Here is a 26,412-nt window from a genome sequence, read left to right as displayed (position 1 = left end):
AACAAGTTCATGTTTCAAAAAGTAGAAAATGATAATAGTTACAAAATAATTTTTTCTCCTTTAATATGAAATGTCATCATTTTAATTTTAGGAGATGTACTTGGGACACAGTATTCTCTGAATCCATATCAGATATTGAAAAGTGAACCAGAAGATAACATCTAATTGATTTATTTTCAGATATATCAAGCTCATGTACCCAAATTAATATTCTTCTTAAAGTAATCATATTCACAAATATATACTTAATCTAGTGACCCTGAAAATATACAAGATAATTTTGAGATTTCTTAAAATATTATTACTACCAGTAATAGCAAATACTTTTTTTAAATTATTTTTTTATTTTTTATTTTTATTTTTTTTATGAAGTTTATTGTCAAATTGGTTTCCATACAACACCCAGTGCTCATCCCAAAAGGTGCCCTCCTCAATACCCATCACCCACCCCCCCATCAACCCTCAGTTTGTTCTCAGTTTTTAAGAGTCTCTTATGCTTTGGCTCTCTCCCACTCTAACCTCTTTTTTTTTTTTTTCCTTCCCCTCCGCCATGGGTTTCTGTTAAGTTTCTCAGGATCCACATAAGAGTGAAAACATATGGTATCTGTCTTTCTCTGTATGGCTTATTTCACTTAGCATAACACTCTCCAGTTCCATCCACGTTGCTACAAAAGGCCATATTTCATTTTTTCTCATTCCACGTAGTACTCCATTGTGTATAGAAACCACAATTTCTTTATCCATTCATCAGTTGATGGACATTTAGGCTCTTTCCATAATTTGGCTATTGTTGAGAGTGCTTAACAGCAAATACTTAAATAGTACTTACTATGTACCAGGCGATACTGTAAGCATTTTACTTGTATTAACACGGTAACTCTGAGTTAGGTACTATTTTCCCCATTATGTTGATAAGAAAACTGAAGTACAAAAGGGATAAATAACTTGCCCAAAGTTACGCATCTCTTAAATTCCCAGAGTAACACAACTCTAGTAAGTGAAACAGCTAGAATTCAAACTCTAACATCTGAATCCAGAGTTCTTGCTCTTAATTACTGCACTGCCAAAAATCATCTTGAGCCAAATTATATGAATCATCAAGTGGGAGAATGGTATGTTTGCTTTAAAAGAGAGATGATTATAGAGTAACGAGACTTATTTTCTCCTTGAGTTTATAAACTGCTTCTGAAGACATGATTCTCAATTAGGGATTCTAAAACCCTTTTGTGTAATAACAATACCTTTGGAATAAATATTTAGTGTATTTTTAAAGTGGTCAAAATGAATTGGTATATTAAGATTGTATTGTATAATGTAAGTTTAAGAATTAGCCTTTTTATTTTACTGCCACACCTTATAAGGTGCTATGTGCAAATATGCTAGTGGTTACGGTTTTTAAAAAAACAGAAAGTCTATCATCATTCTTATAGAAACCTAAGTAATGTGTTATTTAAATTATGTATATTATTTTTAATAAAATAAAATACTTTCAGTACGGATTGGTTTTTATAAACTATATTTGGAAACCCCATGTAAGGTAAGTGATACTCAATAAATCAATAATAAATGTGTAATAAAGACAGGTGAATCATTTTTAGAAACTGAATATACCAGCATTTTAAAAGTTAATATATTGTTATTGAGATTAAATTTAAATAATTGTTAACAAAGCTAAAAAAATATGACAAATGGCATCTATTATATTTATTAATTCATTCTACAAATACTTATTGAACATTGACTATGCCAGGAACTCTAATAAGGCACTAGAGAAACAGTAGTAATTTAGTCACACATAGACCCTGCCTATATAATAGTTCTCTCTGTGTTTTAATAAGGAAAATAAATAGTATTGTGGGAATACATAAGAGAGGCTCATGAATGCTTTTTAGAGGAAGTGGTGCCTATGCTGAGTCTTGAAGCGATGAATAGAAGTTTGTTCATGTCAGTGTAGAAGGAATAGTGGTGAAGAGTGGTTTAAGGCAGAGGAAATTATAAAGAGGTGATGTTGGCTTGAAAGTAGGGTTATGGCAAAAATATATAATATATTTTTGATAAAGGTATTCTGATTACAAAGAAGAGGTTGGGTTTGGTCAGTCATTAAACTTTTGTCTTTATGCACTTGTATAAGCATATCTTGAAATGCTTTATTAATCCGTTTGGGGTGCCATGACAAGATACCATCGACTGGCTGGATTAGAAATCAGAAATTTATTTCCTGGAGGCCAGGAAGTTTAGGATCATTGTGCTGGCTGATTTCATTACTGGTGAAGGCTCTCTTCCTATCTTGCAGATGGCCACCTTCTTGCTGCATTCTCACATGGTGGAGAGAGAGAGAGCTCTGGTGTCTCTTCCTCTTTTTATGAAGCCACCAATCCTATTGGATTAACATTATGACCCTCATGACCTCATTTAATCTTCATTACCTCCTAAAAGCCCTTTCTTCAAATATAATCACTTTGGGGATTAGGACTTCAACCCATTAATTTTAGGGGAGGAGACACAATTCAGTTCATGGCACTTTGTCTTTATATTTGAAATAATTAGGTCATTCTCAGAAACCCATAATGTAGTAATATAATCTTGGAAGATTAACTCAATATATAAAAGAACTTTTCAGCAATTGGTTCTTTTTAGTTATTCATCAGTCTGAAAATATGATTATTATTTTGCTTAGGAAGATGGAGGTGTAAAGTAAAAATAAATAGTATACTGGTATTTTTTCTCAATAGAAATGTCTTTCTATTTTTAACACAGTTCATTAAAATGTATCTTTATATATTTTCCAATGTTTTTATGCTACCCTCTCTTATTTTAAACATATTTTTCTGATTTTCAGGACCTTTTGGCTGTTGGCTATGGGCACTTTGGATTTAGAGAGCAAAAAAGAGGATTGGCTTGCTGCTGGTCAATAAAGAATCCTATGGTAACCCCAGTAGGAATAAACCCATTTTTAGTTAATTAAATATTGACATAATTCTCATAAAGTAGATAGTTGTGTGTGATAATTAAACAAAGTCAAAAAATTATCGAGGAAGACTTTATTTTCTTTGGTTTAAATCTATAAGTATTAAAATTTATTCTTGTTGATATAAGATAAAGTAAATTCATTTAATAAATATTTATTGAGCATTTACTATGTGCTATTAGATCTTATGATCCAGAGTTGAACCATTATTTTTTATCAGAAAGAAGAGCAAATTTGCGAGTGAAAATCCTTTGAAAATTATATGTTTCAGCTAATACTGAATTGTTTCTTAATGTATAAATATCTCATCACCTCATAAGATAGATTTCTGCTGGCTTGAATACATACAAAATGGATGAATATGAATGACCATGTTATTAGCAAGAATTTCTCATGGAGAATAATAAGAATCAGTCATGGTTTTTTTTTTTTTGTTAAACAGTTTTAGTCAGTCTGTTATTTTGCAGCTTTACATTTAGTTTTAATTCATAACTGAATTGTGAAGTGGAAAACTTAGAAAAGGATCAGGAAAGCAAAATAAAAAATGATTGGAGTTTTATAAATAATCCCAGTCTATTAGGAAGCTGGGTTTATGTAGAATTAAAAAAAAGGAAGGAAGAAGCAATTTTAAACATGTGGAAGTATTGATATAGAATCCATCATTGGTAAGTTGTCTTCTTTTCCATACAGACTGTTAGAAGCAAGAAAGGATTTAGATTAGACTTTAAGCAAAGCAAAACAATAAAACTCTTCACAGAGTTGTCAAAAAGACTACTGTACAGAGTTTTTTTTGTGGCTTCTTCTTTACACTGTTCAGAAATGTCTAGATAATGCAAGCCTATGAAACAGATACTGGAAGATAGGAACATTGCTAGATAATTTGATTGGAGCCCATTATTTGTTTCTTAAAGAAAGTAAATCTATGATGATCATGCAAATCCTACTGAAAGATTACCAAAATATGGTAATTATTGGAGAAGGCCATGCTGTATTTCTTAAAATTATTGAGTCCTGAGGATTCATCAAAGGAAAGGGAATGACTAATTGACATTTTGTTTTCATCTATACTGGAAGTTAGGAAGAGAAGAGTAACTTAATGTAGACTAGCCCTTCTTACATTTCCACTGCCCCCAGACTTGTCTTAAGTCACCATTATACCCTATCTTACTGTGGCCTGCAAAACCCAGTTTAAAATGTAATACAATTATTTTTTTATTCAGTGGCCAGAACGTATTTATCAGAGTCCATATGGAGTTACTGCTGTGGATTTCTCCATTGGAGCACCTAATCTTTTAGCAGTTGGCTATCACAATGGTACCATTGCAATTTATAATGTACAGAGCAACAGTAATGTTCCTGTTCTGGATAGTAGGTGAGAATCCAAGAATCAGATAAACATATAATATGTGCTTTTTTTAGGGAGAAGTAAAAATTTAATCTAATGTTATCTAATTTTGAGTGAATGTTTATGTTTTGAGAGTGATACCATTATTTTTCACTTAATAATTCCTCTCTAGCTGAAATTCTCTGTCCTAAAATCTGTATGTTCTCTGCCCACCTCACCAACCTTCCTTGACAGTTTGTTTATTCTTAAAAAAAAATTTTTTTTAATGTTTACTTATTTTTGAGACAATGCGAGAGACAGAGTCCAAGCAGCGGAGGGGCAGACAGAGGGAGACACAGAATCTGAAGTGGGTTCCAGGCTCCAAGCTGTCAGCCCAGAGCCTGACGCGGGGCTTGTACTCATGAACCGTGAGATCATAACCTGAGCCGAAGTCGGACGCTTAACCGACTGAGCCACTCAGGTGCCCCTACAGTTTGTTTATTCTTTTAAAAGAAAATCAAAAATTTCCCCAGCTTCATTGAGGTACAATTGACAAATAAAAATTGTATATATTTAGGTTCTACAATGTGATTTTTTAAAGGGGTACAATGTAATTATTTAATATGTATACACTGTGAAATGATTACCACAATAAAATTGATTAATATGTGGTGAGAACAATTTGGATCTATTCTCTTAGCAAATTTTGAGTATATAGTACAGTATTGTTAACTATGAACATCATGCTATATATTAGATCTTTAGAACTTGTTCATCTTCTAACTATAAGTTTGTACCCTTTATTGCTTTGGCACCACCTCCTCCAAGAAGCCTTCCCATTCCTTTCTTTTGTGCGTTTGTCTAGTTATCATAGCACTCATCACGCTGTATATGTATTATTTATATATATATATCTTTCTGAAGAGGCTGTAAGCAACTCGAAGTCAAGGATTAAGTCTTGCCTGTTTATCCTCAGCATGTCACATAATATTGAGAATGTAACAGGATTATAGTAAGTGAATAAGAATAAATAAATCAATCAGTGAATGAGTCATACTGAGAAAATAAAAAAAGTTAAAAGTGAAAGATATTGAGTATTGTTAGGTTTTTATAATAGAACAGATACCAATGCGGCAAAAATGAAGTAGTATATTTATATTAGTGTTTTAATAAACTTAGAGCTGAAAATAGGCATCAAAGCAGGGTCTGTAAGCTTAAATTTGAAATTATCTGCATAGTTTTGTAAGCATGGGCCTTTGTGCTTGTTTTACCAAATAATCGAAGTTATCTATGATTTTAAAAAGATTCAGAACCATTGCTTTGGGAGGTTTGCATAAAAAAATCAAGGACTAGGAACAGAGGAACCTATTATCCTGACAGGAAAACAATCACTAATCTGAGAAGTGATTTTAATTCTTCAGAGAAACGTTAAATCAGCCATAGAGAGAATCAAGCCAATGGGCAAGCCTGAAATATAGAAAGGTAAGGTAATTGTTTACTTAAATAAGACTTAAATAATTTATCTACTTAAGCTATGAAAAAAATCCTTATAAAGATGAAGATACTTATTTTCAAAGTGTCCAAAATAAATTAACACAACTTATCTAGGAAAAAGTAAATGAATAGAGTAAGGGAAAGTATATTTTGAAAAGAAAGAAAATATTTGCTTTTGTATTTCTTTTATGGCATTAATATAATTAAAAGTAGTAAAAGTTTCCTTTTATAAGAAATGAAAAAAAACAAAAATATTAGGTGACAAAATGATTGTTTCCCCTGTTTTTCAAAATACTTTTACTAAAGTGAAAGTGAACAATAGGAGCATCATCCCATAAGTAGGTCACAGTGCTCCAGGGAGCTGTCCTTATGACTTATACTCCTGTGCTTTTAAAAATTATGGCAATGATTCTATATTTAGTGCTTTTCCCTGTTTTAGTGAATCACCTCAAAAACATTTGGGACCTGTATGGCAACTACAGTGGATAGAACAAGATCGAGGGACAACAGGGGATGACAAAAGAGAAATACTAGTTTCTATATCAGCAGATGGAAGAATCTCCAAATGGGTTATACGGAAAGGACTGGACTGTCATGGTAAAAAGAATGTATACAAATACACATACGTATCAAATTACCTTTCTCTTATTATGTGCTGACTTAAAATTCCTAGTGAGCCATGAGTAAGAGGTGACAAATTTTCGTTTGGCTACATAAGAAAAAATATTGTACTTGCTCATTGTTTTTCTCATTGGTATTTGCTAGTTTTAAGCTAATCACATGCAAAAGATGGCAGAACTCATACTATTATTTGTAGGAGGGACATACATTATTATACAATACTTTTTCATGTATTAAATAAGATATATGTTTTCTTCTTTAAATAAAGATTTGATGCGTTTGAAGCGAACTACTTCTAGCAGCAGCAAAAAAGGAGGGGAAAAAGAAAAGAAAGGTGAAGCTCTGATATCTCGACAGGCCCCTGGAATGTGTTTTGCTTTTCATCCTAAGGTAAATTATTCCAATCCATTATTCACTATTGCCAATGACAACTTCCAATAATTGAAATGTAGTAAGACATAAAGCAAGACAAAGGTTTAGCATGTTAATCAATATAGTGCCTTGTAGGTAAAAATAAAACAAACATAGACATAGCTGCCAAACTAAGGTGGAGAGGCACATTCCAGTTGGCTGTACTGTGTCTTTATCTGCTTTCTAGAGGAAAGGTCTATATTTCTGAGAAACTGTGGAAGGATTCTCTTTACAACTTCAAGTTTAACTTGAGTGCTTTATCATTTTGATAGAAACCGAAACTACCATACAGTCCACTATTTCAATGTGAGTGGTGACTCTCATGATGATGAGGATTAGGAAGAATAGTTAAGTTCATGGTTATCAGGAAGAGAATCAAATCAAAGCACAGTTAATGAAATTCTACTTTTTCTAATTATTTTTATCTGGAAGTACTTTGGAATCAGAAAACTCAGCAACTATGACAAACAAGGAAGCATATCCTATATATTTTTCCTTATATGTAACATGATCACCTTTTTTTTGACACCATCATCTATCTAATTATGCAAACCAGAATTTGAGCTCCTACTTTGTTCTACCCTATCAACCAAATGCTATTTAAGTATTATTGTCCTTTTAGTCCAAGCCTACTACTGCTAATGTAGTCCAGGCCTTTACTGCATTTCATGTTTTCCACAGCTGTTGTATTCCAACTGCCTTCACTCTCAAATTCTTGTAATCCACATTTCACCTTGATTCTAGAACAGTGCTTCTCAATGTGGGCAGGGAGGGGAATATTTTATCACCAGGGTATATTTCACAATGTCTTGAGATATTTTTGGTTGTTGCAGCTACAGGAGGTGGGACGTGGGAAGGAATGCTATTGGCATCTAGTAGGCAGAGGCCAGGGATACTGCTAAACATCCTACAGTGCACAAGACGACTATTGCCCTCCTTTGCACAGAAGAAGGGGGAGAAGGGGAAGAGGAAGAAAAGGGGTACTGGGGAAAAAAAAGGAGAGGGGGAAGGGGCAGGAGAAAGGGAAGAAGAAGGGGAAAGAAAAGAAGGAGAAGGGGAAGGGGAGGGGAAGGGACTGGCCCAAAATATCAATGGTGCTGGGTTGAGAAATCCTAGTTTGTTATCCTAGAAATGTCCTTGGTGTGAGGAATTTGAGATGATCATATAGTGTGTAAATAAAGAGTTTACTTCTTTTCTAATCTGGTTACTTTTTCTTTCCTGTTTGTACTGGCTTGAACTTCCAGCACAATGATGAATGGAGGTGGTGAAAACAAACATCCCTCTCTTGTTTCTGATCTTAGGGAGAAAGTGTTCAGTCCTTTTACTATTAAGTATGATGTAAGCTGAGATTTTTTTGTAGATACAATTAATCACATTGAGGAGATCCTATTACTTTACTGTTTGTTGAGAGTTTTATCAGGAATAGATGCTAGGTTTTTGTCAAATGCTTTTTCTACATCTATTGAGATGATATATAGTTTTTCTTTTTAAGTTTGTTAATATGGTGAATAACATTGGTTTTTAAATGTTTATTTCTAAAATAAATTCCACCTGATTGTAATTTATACTTTTAATGTACTGTTGGATTTGATAGGCTTAAATTTTGTTTAGCAGTTTTCATCTTTGCTTATAAGGGATATCTATCTACAGTTTTCTTTTCTTGTAATGTCTTTGTCTGGTTTTGATATTAGGGTAATCCTGTAGAATGAGTTGAAAAGTATTCCCTCTTTACTTTTTTGAAAGAATATGTATACAATTAGTATTATTTCTTCATTATGTGTTTGATGGGATTAATAAACTATCTGGGCCTGGAATTTCTTTTAGGAAGGTTTTTAACTTGTAACTAGAAATGCAAATTTTTACTAGATATAGGATTATTATTATTATTATTATCATCTATTTCTTCTTGAGTGCATTTTGATAATTTGTGTCTTTTAAGGAATTTATTTCATCTAAGTTATTAAACTTAGTGGCATCATAATAATTCCTTAGTATTCTTTAATAGATATTAAAATATGTAGTGATGTCACCTCTTTAATTGCTACTGTTGGTAATTTGTGTTTCTTTTTTTCTTTAGTCTAGTAGAAGTTTTTCAGTGCTATTGATCTCAAAGAACCAGCTTTTGATTTCTCTGAATTTCACGATTGTTTTTCTGTTTTCTATAAAACTGATTTCCACTTTGATCTTTATTTTCTTTCTTCTGCTTCAGTTTTATTTGCTCCTCCTTTTCTGGCTTCTTAGGGTGGAATCTGGGATCATTTATTTATGACTTTTCTTCTTTTGATGGAGGCATTTTTGCTATAACTTTTTCTCTAAGTACTGCTTTGGCAGCATCCCACAAATTCTAATATGTTGTATTTTCATTTTCATTCCATTCAGAATACTTTGTAATTTCTCTGATTTCTTTTTTGATTGATACTACTTAGTAGCATGTTATTTAGTTTTTAAATATTTGGGGTTTTTCAAGGATCTTTCTGTTTATTGATTTCTAATTTAATTCCATCATGATCAGAGAACAAACTTTTAATAAAAATTAATAAACTGAACCCTTTTAAATTTATTGAAGCCCAGAATGTGACATTTACACATAAGTGTTCCCTGTGCACTTGAGAAAAATGTGTATTCTGCTCTTGTTGGGTGGAGTGTTCTATGAATGACAATCAGGTTAGGTTGGTTGAAGGTGTTCTCCAAGTTGACTATATCCTTGCTGATTTTCTGCCTACCTCTTCCATCAATTATTAACAGAGAGGCATTGAAGTGTCTGGGCATGATTATGGATTTGTCTTTTTTTTTTTAACTGTAATTCTATCAGGTTTTGCTTTATGTAGCTTGAAGCTTTGTCTTAAGGATACAAATGTTTAGGATTGTTATGTTCTCTTGATTATTCAACTCTCTTATCATTTTAAAGTGGCCTTATTCATTACTGGTAATATTATTAACACTGAAATAATCTTAGCCCGATATTAATGTAACCACCTCAGCGTTCTTTTAACCAGTGTTAACATGGTTTATTTTTTCTTTTTATTAAGTTTTTATTTAAATTTCAGTTAGTCAACATAGTTTCAGGTATAGAATTTAGTGATTCAACACTTACATACAACACCTGGTGCTAATTACAAGTGCCCTCCTTAATAGCCATCACCTATTTAACCCATCCCCCTACCCCTCTCTTCTCTGGAAACCATCAGTTTGTTCTCTATAGTTACGAGTCTGTTTCTTGGTTTTTCTCTCTCTTCCCCAGCCATGTTTGTTTGTTGTGTTTATTAAATCATTTTCCATCCTTTTACATTTAACCTACTTGTATCTCTGTATTTAAAGTACATTTCTTGTTGGTAGCATATAGTTGGGTCTTGCTTTTTTATCCATCTTATAATTTCTGCCTTTTAATTGTGATATTTAGACCATTTACATTTAGTTTTATTTTGATATGGTTTGGTTTGAGTCTGTCATTTTGCTTCACTAGTTTATTGGTGTTGGTGGGGTGGTGGTATAACATGTCTGGCCTCCTTGCCTGGAGGCCGGACTCTAAAGGGCTATCTCAACTCCAGAGCTTCTTGGAGGTTGGGCTGAGCCTTCTGTTGCAACTGCATCATAGTCAACTTAAATCTCTGCCCATTATTGTTTCTTTCAAAGAAATTATTCCTGAGAGAACTTCCCAATAAATCTGTTGCATGGAAATCTCAGAGTTTATATACTGACAAGAATAACTCTAGACAGTGACTTTGAAGATCTCTACAGAAAGATAAACAACTTATAAATGGTGTTGGGATAATCATTGTTCATATAAAAATGGAATTAGATACCTACCCCTTCATAAACAAAAAACTTTTAGAAGAAAATATAGGAAAACTTTGCTTTTACCTCAAAATAGGAAAAATTTCTTAAAGCACAAAAAAATGCTAAGTATATAAAAAAGTTATAATACTAACTACATCAAAATGAGAACTTCTGTTTATCAAAAGACGCTAAAAAAGTAAAAGGTAAGCCATACACTTGGAGAAGATATTTGCAACATATGTAATAGACAAAGCATATATAATAGGATATATAAAGAACTTTTATATAAATCAATATGAAAATATTATGAGTAAAATAGTTAAGAGACATGAACAGAAGAGGAAATACAAATGGCCAGTAAACATAAAATGTGCTCAACCTTGTTAATATTCATATAAATGAATTCATATTCATATAAATTCATATACCATTAGGTATAATTTTATACCTAATACAATGGCAAAACTTAAGATTTCTAATGTAACCAACCATTGAAGAGAATATGGATCAAAAGGAACTTCTATATACTGCTGAATGTAAATTGGTTATGCTAGTTTGGGGAAAAATTATACTTTATTGTGTTGTTTAAACTGCTTATATTCCATGATTTTGTAGTTGCATTCTTAAGTAGTGGTACATGCTAGAACAGTGTGTCTCAAATTTTAATGTACATACACATTATTTAGGGATCTTGTTAAAATGCAGATTCTGATTCAGTAGGTCTGGGGTAGGATCTGAGAGTTGACACCTCTAAAATGCTCCCAGATGATACTGACTCCACATACCCAGGACATAGAGCCTGACTTTCAGACCTTTAGACTATGACTTCACAGTAGGAAATACACTTAAAATCTCTATTTAGTACCTACATATGGAGTTACAAATGCTTAAGACTCCATTTAGTTCAATCTTTCATATCCAGCAAAAAATCATTTCTTCAGCATTATATACATAAATATTATAAAACGATGATAGAAAGTAAAAGACAACAGACAACTATTATCAAGATAGTTTTTCTAGTTTTGGTTCTTAAATTCATTTTAATAGATCTTGAGAGATCTGATTTTATTTTTTGAAGTTAATTTATTTTTGAGATAGAGAGAGAGAGTAGGGGAGGGACAGAAAGAGAGGGAGACAGAGGATCTGAAGCAGGCTCTGCACTGACAGCAGAAAGCCCAATGCGGGGCTCGAACTTATGAACTGTGAGATCATGACCCAAACCAAAGTTGCACCCTTAACCAACTGAGCCTTAACCAACCAACCCAGGTGCCCCGAAGGATCTGATTTTCTATTTAGCACCTTTGCTAATATATCACAAGCCAATACATTTTAATTTTTTGTGTTGTAGGATACAAATATCTATTTGGCTGGGACCGAGGAGGGTCATATTCACAAATGTTCTTGTTCGTATAATGAACAATACCTAGAAACCTACAGAGGACATAAGGTTAGTTTAATTATAGTAGGTATGGAAAATTTATCTTTTAATATTTCTGAAAAAAATAGTATTTTTATACACACTACTTTTCACATGCCCTAAATTTACAACTTCAGAGTTAATAGTACGAATTGAATTAAGTACTGTCTTGTATGGAAATCATCAATAACGTGTGGGACATTTTGTTTGGCTTCCAGGTGTTCTTGATTTTTTTCTTGCAAGTTATGGAAGTCACAATTTTTATTTGTTTCTGAAAGACTTTGCTTATGATAACATGCTGATTCCAAAGTAAAATTGTCTCTGGCATATACTTATTTTCTGTATCTTTTGTTCCATTTATGTTTTCTTCATTTTCTCCCTTATTTCTGTTTTTTAAAGTAATCCTTATACTTTTTAAAGTAAATAAGTATAATATGTATTAATATTTAGTTAGTATTGTAACAACTATATTTTTATGTTTCTGTATGGCATTATTTAGGGAAGATTCAATTTATGAGCTTACTCTGAGCTAAAATAATACACAACAATGCATGGTACCTAAATCTTCTAGAAATCTTAGCATTTTTAATTTGTTGGTCAAGTTTAAAGTATGAGATGTTAACTATTACTTACCTATGTATTTTAATTTGTTTTTCTAATTCTAGGGTCCAGTGTATAAAATAGCATGGAATCCATTTTGTCATGATGTGTTCTTAAGCTGTTCTGCAGATTGGGGTGTTATTATATGGCAACAGGAGAATCCCAAGCCATTTTTGAGTTTTTATCCAACTACTTATGTTGTTTATGATGTTGCCTGGTCTCCAAAATCAGCCTATATATTTGCAGCCGCAAACGAGAGCAGAGTAGAGATTTGGCACCTTCACATCAGCACGTAAGTGTTAATATTTTTCCTGGTGATATTTCTCATAGAAGCAGTTCAAACAAAATGATACCTGATAGTTTTGGTATTGGTTAGAGAGAATTGTGGTTACTTTAAAACAAGTAATAATTTACACTGTGAGAGTCCTTTATGAATAAAAGATATAGGCTAGATGCTATATTCATTTTAATTACTTATGTGGTATGTAGTTTTAAAAATGTTTAAATGAAAATAGGTTACCTTACTCATATCAAACTTTTACAGGAAGATATAAGATATCATAGCTGCCTTGAATTCTTTTTCATTGCCTTGTTTAGAAGAATGCAGAGAGGCAACTAACTGTGTTTAACTAAAGATTGTTTGCAATAAGACAAAGAAAGGGAACAAAATAATTATTTTTTATAATACTTACTCTCTTACCTTGTTTTAAAATATATTTAAATGGCCATTCATTTAATTAAAAATTTTAATTTAAGGTGTGACACCAAAGTTATTAGAGGGTCATCTAGACCCATGTTTTCTTTTTTAAAATGGAAATTTATACAATGCGGGAATAAAGTGTTTAATGATTCTATTTCCTCAGTTGGAAAATACTGTAGATTTTTATGTTAGTTATTAGCAGAAGCATCAGGGCAATATATTTTTGCTTAAAATAAGTGATACAAAATTCAATGGGTTTATTCTTTTTTTAAAAAAGGCTTATTTATTTTGAGAGAGGGAGTGTGTGTAAGCAGAGGAGGAGTGGAGAAAGGGGGAACGAGAATCCAAGCATGCTCCACGCCATCAGCGCAGAGCCTGATGTGGGGCTTGACCTCACAAACCTTGCAATCATGACCTGTCAGATACTTAACCAACTGAGCCACCCAGGTTCCCCTCAAGGGGTTTATTGTTAATGACAATTTTTTTATCCTAGAACTTAATCATATAGTAACTCTAAAATTTTGTCATGGCTTATACTATAAAATAGTTTGAATCCGAAACCAAGGATTATACCACAAAGCAATTTAGTTTTGAGTATGAGATGACTAATGTATAAAATGACGACTTAACTCATCCCACCCCTGATTTTAATTTTTTGGTAAAACGATCACTCATCCCACCTCTGATTTTAATTATTTTTTTTTTGGTAAAACTGTAGATCTCAGGACATTTCTTTTGTGTGTGTGTGTTTATTTAGTTTTTGAGAGAGAGAGAGAGCGCGCACGCACACACACACGATTGGGGGAGGGGCAGAGAGAGAGAGAGGGAGACACAGAATCAGAAGCAGGCTCCAGGTTCTGAGCTGTCAGCACAGAGCCCGATGCGGGGCTTGAACTCACAGACGGTGAGATCATAACCTGAGCTGAAGTTGGACACTCAACCGACTGAGCCACCCAGGCACCCCAAGGACATTTCTTAAGAAGTATGCAAGTTGCTGCCTTTGGTTTTTTTGTTTTTTGTTTTAGTTTATTTATTTATTTTTGAGAGAGAGAGACAGAGCACAAGTGGGGAAAGGACAGAGAGAGAGAGACAGAATCTGAAGCAGGCTCTGAGTTGTCAGCGCAGGTCTCAAACCCACGAACAGCAAAACCATGACCTGAGCCAAAGTTGGACACTTAACCCACTGAGCCACCCAGGTGCCCCTGGTTCTGTTGTTTTTTAAGGGTATCAGTGGATTGCTTTGGATGACAGGGAATTTAAAAAGTTCTTGTTCAAAATATTCTTTTATATTCCAGAGGTTCATTTGGGTCAAAATATCCTTCTATTAAAAGACATTTATTACTTAAGAAGTTGTATTACTCAGGGTTCTCCAGAGAAACAGTAGCAATAAAAAGAGAGAAAGAGATTTACTTTAAGCAATTGGCTCACATGATTGTGGGGCCTGGCAAGTGCCAAGTCTGAACTATAGGCTGGTGGGCTAGAATTTCCATCAGGAAATTCCATCTTGCAATTCCGTCAGTCCATCTTGCAATCTTGAGTCTGAAGGCAGTCTGGAAGCAGAATATTATTCTACTTTGGGGAACTCAGTCTTTTCTCTTAAGGTCTTCAACACATTGGATAAGGTCTGCCTACATTATGGAGCATAATGTGCTTTATTCAGATTCTACTCATCTGAATGTTTATCACAACTAAACAAAATACCTTCACAGCAAAGTGTAGACTGGTGTTTGACCTTGTAAACAACTGAGTACCATAGCCTAGCCAAGTAAGTACATAAAGTTAACCAGCACAGGAGTTTAAATTTATGAGTTTGCATCTTTTTTTTAAGCTTATTTATTTATTTTGCAGAGAGAGAGAGCATGAACAGGGGAGAGATGGAGAGAGGAGAGAGAGACAATTTTAAGCAGGCTCCACGTTCAGCATGCAGCCTGACACAGGGCTTGATCCCACAACCATGAGACCATGACCTGAGCCAAAAGCAAGAGTTGGATGCTCAACTGACTGAGCCATTCAGGCGCCCCATGAGTTCACAACTTAATTGTGACTTGCTTGAATTTATTTAGTCGAAATTTGTTCACTAAAGAAGTGAAAGTTTTGACTGAATAAGGAGTAGAGAAACAGTTATTTTGACTTTGGAAATTTACTTAAAAAGTTTATTTTTGTTTTGTTTTTGTCACATGAAATCACAAAAAAAATATCTCAGACTTTTCTTAATCTGTATATAAGAATATATTAACAACAAATACATTTACAAATAAAATATTTTATTACAGTTTGGATCCTCTGATTGTGCATGTTGCTAACCCCGGAATCAAGTTCACAACTGTCCTCTTTGCCAAACAAACAGATTGCCTTCTGGTGGGTGACAGTGATGGACAGGTTGGTGTGTATGAACTGAGAAATATGCCTGCTGCTTTGGATTCTGGCCGGGTAAGACTCAAGAATCAAAATTTTATGTCATTTAATAATTTTAGTTATAATTTTGTGTCATACAAGGAATTTACATTTCTTAGATATCTTAAGTGTGGTGCAATGGAAAGAACATAAATCCCAGGAGTTGTTACCTACTAGCATGGTATCTACTAGGCTTATTTTCTTTGAGCCTCATGTTTTTTCTCTGTAATATGAACACAATAATGTTGTAGCATAATAATTGTAAATGTTATATGGAATAACTTGAAATTGTGCTTAATATACTGTTGGGATTTAATAATTGTTGAATATAGCTGAAGAAGTTTACTGCAAATATTCAAAGACTTTTACAAGAAATTACAATATTTTAGATATTATCCAATGTTCCCAAAATAGGCATTTGTTTTTGTTTCTGTAGTGTTATCCTATTCCCTTACTCTGATATTCAAAACTAAAAGGCAACTGATGGAAAGGGAGAAGATATTTGCATATGACATATTGGTTAAAGGGTTAGTATCCAAAATCTATAAAGAACTTATCAAACTCAACACCCACAAAACAAATAATCCAGTGAAGAAATGGGCAGAAGACATGAACAGACACTTCTCCAAAGAAGACATCCAGATGGCTAACAGACACATGAAAAGATCCTCAACATCACTCATCATCAGGGAAATATAAATCAAAACCACAATGAGATACCACCTCACACCTGTCAGAATGGCTAAAATTAACAACTCAGGCAACAACAGATGTTGATGAGGATGTGGAGAAAAGGGAAAACATTTGCACTGCTGGTGGGAATGCAAACTGGTGCACTCTGGAAAACAGTATGTTGGTTCCTCAAAAAATTAAAAATAAAACTACCCTACGACCCAGCAATTGAACTACTAGGTATTTATCCAAAGGATACCAAAATATTGATTTGAAGGGACACATGCACCCCAATGTTTATAGCAGCACTATCAATAATAACCAAATTATGGAAAGAATCCAAATGTGCATCGACTGATGAATGAATAAAAAAGATGTGGTATGCGCGCGCGCACACACACACACACACTGGAATATTAGAGATGAAAAAGAACGAAATCTTGCCATTTGCAACAACGTGGATAGAATTAGAATGTATTATGCTAAGTAAAAGAAGTCAGTCAGAGAAAGACAAATATCATATGATTTCACTCATATGTAGAATTTAAGAAACAAAACAGATACACATAGGGAAAAGGAAGGAAAAATAAAAGAGGGAAGCAAACAGTAAGAGACTTATAAATACAGAGAACAAACTGAGGGTTGCTAGATGGGGGTGGGCTAAATGGGTTATGGGCATTAAGGAGGGAACTTGTTGGGATGAGCACTAGGTGTTACATGTAAGTGATGAATCACTAAATTCTACTCCTGAAATCATTATTACACTATATGTTAACTAGCTTGGATTTAAATTTTTAAAAAAGGGAAAAAAATTAAAGAAAAAAGAAAAACAATATGAAAACTTTGTTGTAAAACTTTAACAAGCAATCAGTATCACTAGATTATTATTATCACTACCTATTATTTTTAAGGTAGCTTTCCAATTTTTTATTTTTAAAGTTTAAATATTATTTTATGGAGTAATCTGGTATATATTACCATGAATATGATAAACAAGTTAAAATATTAAAATATGCATGAATCAATAAGGAAAAAACACTTGGGGCACCTGGGTGGCTCAGTCAGTTAAGCGTTTGACTTCAGCTCAGGTCATGACTTGCAGACTGTGAGTTCAAGCCCCGCGTCACACTCTGTGCTGTACAGCTCCAAACCTGGAGCCTGCTTGGGATTCTGTGTCTCCCTCTCTCTGCCCCTCCCCTGCTCATGCCTCTGTGTCTCTCTTTCTCTCAAAAGTAAATAAATGTTAAAAAAATAAAAATAAAGGGGCGCCTGGGTGGCTTAACTGGTTGAGCATCCGACTTCAGCTCAGGTCATGATCTCACAGTTCGTGGGTTCAAGCCCCGCATCAGGCTCTGTGCTGACAGTTCAGAGCCTGGAGCCTGCTTCAGATTCTGTGTCTCCACTCTCCCTCTCTGCCTCTTCCCCGCTCGTGCCTTCTCTGTTTCTGTCTCTCAAAAATAAATAAACATTAAAAAAATAAATAAAAATAAGAAAAATAAGGCAAAAACACTAAGACTACAATAGAAGACTGGGTAATAGTCAGGAACAGTTCATTCACAAAAAAACGACTAGTAAATATATTTTAAAATTAAACCTCATTTATAAATGAAGAAATAAAAATGTATTACCTTAAATTAAAATGTGATCACATTCTCATATACGAAATTAACAAAGTTTTTTTTTTTTATATTTAATAGGTGTACTCAGTACTAGCAAACATTTGATAAGACAGTTTTTCTCTTATACAGAAAAATGTTGGAGTAGAATTTGGTATAACTTCTTTGGAAGCAATTTGGCAATCTGAACCAAGACTGTCATGCTTCTGGAATTCTATTCTATAGAAATATTCATAAAGGCAATCAAATAAATTAATTATAGTATAATTTGTAATGGGATAAGAAAAGAAAAAGAAAATAATCTAAATATGCAACCAGATGGAAATGTGGCCAGGAAAGTCAGCAGTGTTGATTATATTTGGGTCACATACTGTAGCAAGTGGAGTTTTATCCCAACTATATAGACTGTAAATGTTAGATAGATAGATAGATAGATAGATAGATAGATAGATAGATAGACAGACAGACAGATAGATGCTTGCTTAGGACATTGTATTTGTCATTTCTCCTATCTAACATCCAGAGTTTGATCTTCTCGGTACTTCAAGTTTTTGCTCAAATATCAGTCACTATCTGCGTGAAATCTTCCTGGATACCTTATTTAAAATTGAATCTCTACTCTCACCTACACTTCTTATCTCGTACTTTTCCATGACTTATTTTTCGTAATATTTATCTTTGAATATACCATTTTCTTTATTGATTTATTTTGTTAATTGCCTGTCTCCCACAGGTAGGACATAAGCCACATGTAAATAGTGAATTTTGTCTCTTTTGTTCATAAAAACATAAAGCTTCTTTTTCTAAAATGCATGTTTCCTTACATCATAATTTTAGTCTGTTCTGAGAAATGCAACATTAATGGCTTATTTTTTCATGATGTAAACATTTTAATATTTTTAATTTCTCTCATATTCACTGAGTATATAATACCTTTTAGGGTACTGAGATGTTTATGCCCACACTTGTTTATGATATACAGCTCAACAGCCAGAAGGAACTAGAGAATTCTATTCTTTATTCAAGTCTTTCAAAAACATTAAAATGGATCAAAATATATAGTTAATAGTAATCTTTTTCTTCTTTACTTATCCCTCAAATCCTAAATGTAGCATCAAGGCCTAAATCCATTGCTTTCTATCCCTGTAATCATCAGTTCCATCCCACAAAAGCTCTAAGAACTCGTCCACAAATTCTAAATTGGGGCAGTGGGGAGAGGGAGTTGCATTATTTAAAAATCTTTGTTGGTGTGTATTGGGTTTGTGGTAGCAAAGAAACATGAGCATTAGCATGTTGATTCTTTTTATCACATATGTCTATAGTACCTGTTAAAGATGACAATAATTCATCAATACAAACTATAATATTTTGTATACATGTCTTTCTTAGTAGTTTGAGCTACTTGGAAACTTGTATATTTAAGTACTAGCACAGGGCTAGCACATGATAGGTACTAAGCAAATATTGAAAAATGAACAAACACACTTAGACCCAAAAGACACATGGTTTCTAAGAAAGGAACAATATATGCACACAAATATAATCAAGTCATAAACACCAAAATAACAAAGAAACTCCTATAGAAGCACAGAGTAGGAAAATTGACTTTTGAAAGGAGAATGGGAAGAAAGAAAGGAAAACATAGGTGAATACTTTGGGGAAGACTTTCACACAGGAGATTAAATTTTAACTGTGTTTTGAAGGATTAGAAATTTTCTTTGCAGGGGCACCTGGGTGGCTCAGTTGGTTAACTGACCGACTCATGGTTTCGGTTCAGGTGATGATCTCGTGAGATCCACCCCTGCATCAGGATCTGTGTTGACAGCATGGAACCTGCTTGAGATTCTCTCTTTCCTTCTCTGTCTGGCCCTCCCCTGCTCGTGGTCTCTCTCTCAAAATAAATAAATAAACTTAAAAAAAATGGAAATTTTCCTTGCAGATAAGCGAGTAGAGCTGTTATTTCAGAGTGAGGGAAAGGCCTGAGCAAAGATACAGAATTAGAAAGGTCCATGACATTTTGAGGAAATAGTGAGTAGACTTTTTTGACTGGTAAAGAGATTGTTTGAGAGAAAAGTGGCAAAAGGGCCTGTTGGGTCATTTGCCATGATCCGGAATTTGATCCTTATTTTCTAGAAAATAGAAAGCCATTCTCTATCTCACATTTTGTACAATGGTGAACTCCAAATGAATTAAAGACTGAAAAATAAAACAAACCACTAGAAGAAAATGTAGAATAATGTCTTAATGATCTAGAGACAAAGACAGATTTTAAAAAGACCAAAAAAAAATCTCCTAATTTTTTTCATGTTTTTCCTGTTTCCTTATCTGGGTATAATTTTGGTACCAGAATCAAAGGTTGTTAGAAACATTAAAATAGTTAATAGGGGGAAGATGGCGGCGTAGGAGGACGCGGGGCTCACAGCGCGTCCGGCCGATCACTTAGATTCCACCTACACCTGCCTAAAGAACCCAGAAAACCGCCAGAGGATTAGCAGAAGGGAGTCTCAGGAGTCAAGCGCAGACTAGAGGCCCACGGAAGAGGGTAGGAAGGGCGGCGAGGCGGTGCGCGCTCCATGGACTGGCGGGAGGGAGCCGGGGCGGAGGGGCGGCTCGCCGGCCAAGCAGAGCCCCCGAGTCTGGCTGGCAAAAGCGGAGGGGCCGGACAGACTGTGTTCCAACAGCAAGCGCGACTTAGCGTCTGGGAGGTCATAAGTTAACAGCTCTGCTCGGAAAGCGGGAAGGCTGGAGGACAAAGGGAGGGAGAGCTGCTGAGCCCCCGGACGGCAGAGCTCAGCTTGGCGGGGAACAAAGGCGCCAGCGCCATCTCCCCCGCCCATCCCCCAGCCAAAATCCCAAAGGGAACCAGTTCCTGCCAGGGAACTTGCTCGCTCCGCGCAAACACCCAACTCTGTGCTTCTGCGGAGCCAAACCTCCGGCAGCGGATCTGACTCCCTCCCGCTGCCACAGGGCTCCTCCTGAAGTGGATCACCTAAGGAGAAGCGAGCTAAGCCTGCCCCTCCTGCCCCCGTGCACCTTGCCTACCCACCCCAGCTAATACGCCAGATCCCCAGCAACACAAGCCTGGCAGTGTGCAAGTAGCCCAGACGGGACACGCCACCCCACAGTGAATCCCGCCCCTAGGAGAGGGGAAGAGAAGGCACACACCAGTCTGACTGTGGCCCCAGCAGTGGGCTGGGGGCAGACATCGGGTCGGACTGCGGCCCCGCCCACTAACTCCAGTTATACACCACAGCACAGGGGAAGTGCACTGCAGGTCCTCACCACGCCAGGGACTCTCCAAAATGACCAAACGGAAGAATTCCCCTCAGAAGAATCTCCAGGAAATAACAACAGCTAATGAACTGATCAAAAAGGATTTAAATAATATAACAGAAAGTGAATTTAGAATAATAGTCATAAAATTAATCGCTGGGCTTGAAAACAGTATACAGGACAGCAGAGAATCTCTTGCCATAAAGATCGAGGGACTAAGGAACAGTCACGAGGAGTTGAAAAACGCTTTAAACGAAATGCAAAACAAAATGGAAACCACAATGGCTCGGCTTGAAGAGGCAGAGGAGAGAATAGGTGAACTAGAAGATAAAGTTATGGAGAAAGAGGAAGCTGAAAGAAAGAGAGATAAAAAAATCCAGGAGTATGAGGGGAAAATTAGAGAACTAAGTGATACACTAAAAAAAAATAATATACGCATAATTGGTATCCCAGAGGAGGAAGAGAGAGGGAAAGGTGCTGAAGGGGTACTTGAACAAATTATAGCTGAGAACTTCCCTGAACTGGGGAAGGAAAAAGGCATTGAAATCCAAGAGGCACAGAGAACTCCCTTCAGACGTAACTTGAATCGATCTTCTGCACGACATATCATAGTGAAACTGGCAAAATACAAGGATAAAGAGAGAATTCTGAAAGCAGCAAGGGATAAACGTGCCCTCACATATAAAGGGAGACCTATAAGACTCGTGACTGATCTCTCCTTTGAAACTTGGCAGGCCAGAAAGGCTTGGCACGATATCTACAGTGTGCTAAACAGAAAAAATATGCAGCCGAGAATCCTTTATCCAGCAAGTCTGTCATTTAGAATAGAAGGAGAGATAAAGGTCTTCCCAAACAAACAAAAACTGAAGGAATTTGTCACCACGAAACCAGCCCTACAAGAGATCCTAAGGGGGATCCTGTGAGACAAAGTACCAGAGACATCACTACAAACATAAAACATACAGACATCACAATGACTCTAAACCCATATCTTTCTATAATAACACTGAATGTAAATGGATTAAATGCGCCAACTAAAAGACATAGGGTATCAGAATGGATAAAAAAACAAGACCCATCTATTTGCTGTCTACAAGAGACTCATTTTAGATCTGAGGACACCTTTAGATTGAGAGTAAGGGGATGGAGAACTATTTATCATGCTCCTGGAAGCCAAAAGAAAGCTGGAGTAGCCATACTTATATCAGACAAACTAGACTTTAAATTAAAGGCTGTAACAAGAGATGAAGAAGGGCATTATATAATAATCACAGGGTCTATCCACCAGGAAGAGCTAACTATTATAAATGTCTATGCGCCAAATACCCGAGCCCCCAGATATATAAAACAATTACTCATAAACATAAGCAACCTTATTGATAAGAATGTGGTCATTGCAGGGGACTTTAACACCCCACTTACAGAAATGGATAGATCATCTAGACACACAGTCAATAAAGAAACAAGGGCCCTGAATGATACATTGGATCAGATGGACTTGACAGATATATTTAGAACTCTGCATCCCAAAGCAACAGAATATACTTTCTTCTCGAGTGCACATGGAACATTCTCCAAGATAGATCATATACTGGGTCACAAAACAGCCCTTCATAAGTTTACAAGAATTGAAATTATACCATGCATACTTTCAGACCACAATGCTATGAAGCTTGAAATCAACCACAGGAAAAAGTCTGGAAAACCTCCAAAAGCATGGAGGTTAAAGAACACCCTACTAACGAATGAGTGGGTCAACCAGACAGTTAGAGAAGAAATTAAAATATATATGGAAACAAACGAAAATGAAAATACAACAATCCAAACGCTTTGGGATGCAGCGAAGGCAGTCCTGAGAGGAAAATACATTGCAATCCAGGCCTATCTCAAGAAACAAGAAAAATCCCAAATACAAAACCTAACAGCACACCTAAAGGAAATAGAAGCAGAACAGCAAAGGCAGCCTAAACCCAGCAGAAGAAGAGAAATAATAAAGATCAGAGCAGAAATAAACAATATAGAATCTAAAAAAACTGTAGAGCAGATCAACGAAACCAAGAGTTGGTTTTTTGAAAAAATAAACAAAATTGACAAACCTCTAGCCAGGCTTCTCAAAAAGAAAAGGGAGATGACCCAAATAGATAAAATCATGAATGAAAATGGAATGATTACAACCAATCCCTCAGTGATACAAACAATTATCAGGGAATACTATGAAAAATTATATGCCAGCAAATTGGACAACCTGGAAGAAATGGACAAATTTCTAAACACCCACACTCTTCCAAAACTCAATCAGGAGGAAATAGAAAGCTTGAACAGACCCATAACCAGCGAAGAAATTGAATCGGTTATCAAAAATCTCCCAACAAATAAGAGTCCAGGACCAGATGGCTTCCCAGGGGAGTTCTACCAGACATTTAAAGCAGAGATAATACCTATCCTTCTCAAGCTATTCCAAGAAATAGAAAGGGAAGGAAAACTTCCAGACTCATTCTATGAAGCCAGTATTACTTTGATTCCTAAACCAGACAGAGACCCAGTAAAAAAAGAGAACTACAGGCCAATATCCCTGATGAATATGGATGCAAAAATTCTTAATAAGATACTAGCAAATCGAATTCAACAGCATATAAAAAGAATTATTCACCATGATCAAGTGGGATTCATTCCTGGGATGCAGGGCTGGTTCAACATTCGCAAATCGATCAACGTGATACATCACATTAACAAAAAAAAAGAGAAGAACCATATGATCCTGTCAATCGATGCAGAAAAGGCCTTTGACAAAATCCAGCACCCTTTCTTAATAAAAACCCTTGAGAAAGTCGGGATAGAAGGAACATACTTAAAGATCATAAAGGCCATTTATGAAAAGCCCACAGCTAACATCATCCTCAACGGGGAAAAACTGAGAGCTTTTTCCCTGAGATCAGGAACATGACAGGGATGCCCACTGTCACCGCTGTTGTTCAATATAGTGCTGGAAGTTCTAGCATCAGCAATCAGACAACAAAAGGAAATCAAAGGCATCAAAATTGGCAAAGATGAAGTCAAGCTTTCGCTTTTTGCAGATGACATGATATTATACATGGAAAATCCGATAGACTCCACCAAAAGTCTGCTAGAACTGATACATGAATTCAGCAAAGTTGCAGGATACAAAATCAATGTGCAGAAATCAGTTGCATTCTTATACACTAACAATGAAGCAACAGAAAGACAAATGAAGAAACTGATCCCATTCACAATTGCACCAAGAAGCATAAAATACCTAGGAATAAATCTAACCAAAGATGTAAAAGATCTGTATGCTGAAAACTATAGAAAGCTTATGCAGGTAATTGAAGAAGATATAAAGAAATGGAAAGACATTCCATGCTCATGGATTGGAAGAATAAATATTGTCAAAATGTCAATACTACCCAAAGCTATCTACACATTCAATGCAATCCCAATCAAAATTGCACCAGCATTCTTCTTGAAACTAGAACAAGCAATCCTAAAATTCATATGGAACCACAAAAGGCCCCGAATAGCCAAAGTAATTTTGAAGAAGAAGACCAAAGCAGGAGGCATCACAATCCCAGAATTTAGCCTCTACTACAAAGCTGTCATCATCAAGACAGCATGGTATTGGCATAAAAACAGACACATAGACCAATGGAATAGAATAGAAACCCCAGAACTAGACCCACAAACGTATGGCCAACTCATCTTTGACAAAGCAGGAAAGAACATCCAATGGAAAAAAGACAGTCTCTTTAACAAATGGTGCTGGGAGAACTGGACAGCAACATGCAGAAGGCTGAAACTAGACCACTTTCTCACACCATTCACAAAAATAAACTCAAAATGGATAAAGGACCTGAATGTGAGACAGGAAACCATCAAAACCTTAGAGGAGAAAGCAGGAAAAGACCTCTCTGACCTCAGCCGTAGCAATCTCTTACTCGGCACATCCCCAAAGGCAAGGGAATTAAAAGCAAAAGTGAATTACTGGGACCTTATGAAGATAAAAAGCTTCTGCACAGCAAAGGAAACAACCAACAAAACTAAAAGGCAGCCAACGGAATGGGAAAAGATATTTGTAAATGACACATCGGACAAAGGGCTAGTATCCAAAATCTATAAAGAGCTCATCAAACTCCACACCCGAAAAACAAATAACCCAGTGAAGAAATGGGCAGAAAACATGAATAGACACTTCTCTAAAGAAGACATCCGGATGGCCAACAGGCACATGAAAAGATGCTCAACGTCGCTCCTTATCAGGGAAATACAAATCAAAACCACACTCAGATACCACCTCACGCCAGTCAGAGTGGCCAAAAATGAAGAAATCAGGAGACTATAGATGCTGGAGAGGATGTGGAGAAACAGGAACCCTCTTGCACTGTTGGTGGGAATGCAAATTGGTGCAGCCGCTCTGGAAAGCAGTGTGGAGGTTCCTCAGAAAATTAAAAATAGACCTACCCTATGACCCAGCAATAGCACTGCTAGGAATTTATCCAAGGGATACAGGAGTACTGATGCATAGGGGCACCTGTACCCCAATGTTTATAGCGGCACTCTCAACAATAGACAAATTATGGAAAGAGCCTAAATGTCCATCAACTGATGAATGGATAAAGAAATTGTGGTTTATATACACAATGGAATACTACGTGGCAATGAGAAAAAATGAAATATGGCCTTTTGTAGCAACATGGATGGAACTGGAGAGTGTGATGCTAAGTGAAATAAGCCATACAGAGAAAGACAGATACCATATGGTTTCACTCTTATGTGGATCCTGAGAAACATAACAGAAACCCATGGGGGAGGGGAAGGAAGGAAAGAAAAAAGAAAAGAGGTTAGAGTGGGAGAGAGCCAAAGCATAAGAGACTGTTAAAAACTGAGAACAAACTGAGGGTTGATGGGGGGTGGGAGGGAGGGCAGGGTGGGTGATGGGTATTGAGGAGGGCACCTTTTGGGATGAGCACTGGGTGTTGTATGGAAACCAATTTGACAGTAAATTTCATATATTAAAAAAAAAAAAAAAGAAACATAATATGTGGTGAATTGGCTAAAGTGAAAAGGTAACTATATAAAATAAATCATATTTTTTTATCAGCCATGAGGATCTACTTGTCTATTATAGGT

General features: G+C 35.5%; 1 protein-coding gene across 1 annotated transcript in view; it reads left to right on the top strand.

The window, feature by feature from the left end:
- Positions 1-26,412, top strand: part of DNAI4 (dynein axonemal intermediate chain 4) — a 92,553-nt gene that overhangs the window by 58,874 nt on the left and 7,267 nt on the right. The window contains 7 exon segments of the mRNA XM_007089833.3: positions 2,840-2,926; positions 4,189-4,340; positions 6,226-6,383; positions 6,676-6,797; positions 11,944-12,042; positions 12,678-12,904; positions 15,586-15,742. Coding sequence (XP_007089895.2) covers positions 2,840-2,926; positions 4,189-4,340; positions 6,226-6,383; positions 6,676-6,797; positions 11,944-12,042; positions 12,678-12,904; positions 15,586-15,742 — 1,002 coding nt within the window.

Source organism: Panthera tigris, chromosome C1 (genome assembly GCF_018350195.1).
Source record: "Panthera tigris isolate Pti1 chromosome C1, P.tigris_Pti1_mat1.1, whole genome shotgun sequence".
In the NCBI taxonomy this organism is placed as follows: Eukaryota; Metazoa; Chordata; class Mammalia; order Carnivora; family Felidae; genus Panthera; species Panthera tigris.
Note: the sequence above shows the minus strand (reverse complement) of the source record. Positions and strands in the feature narration are given on the sequence as shown.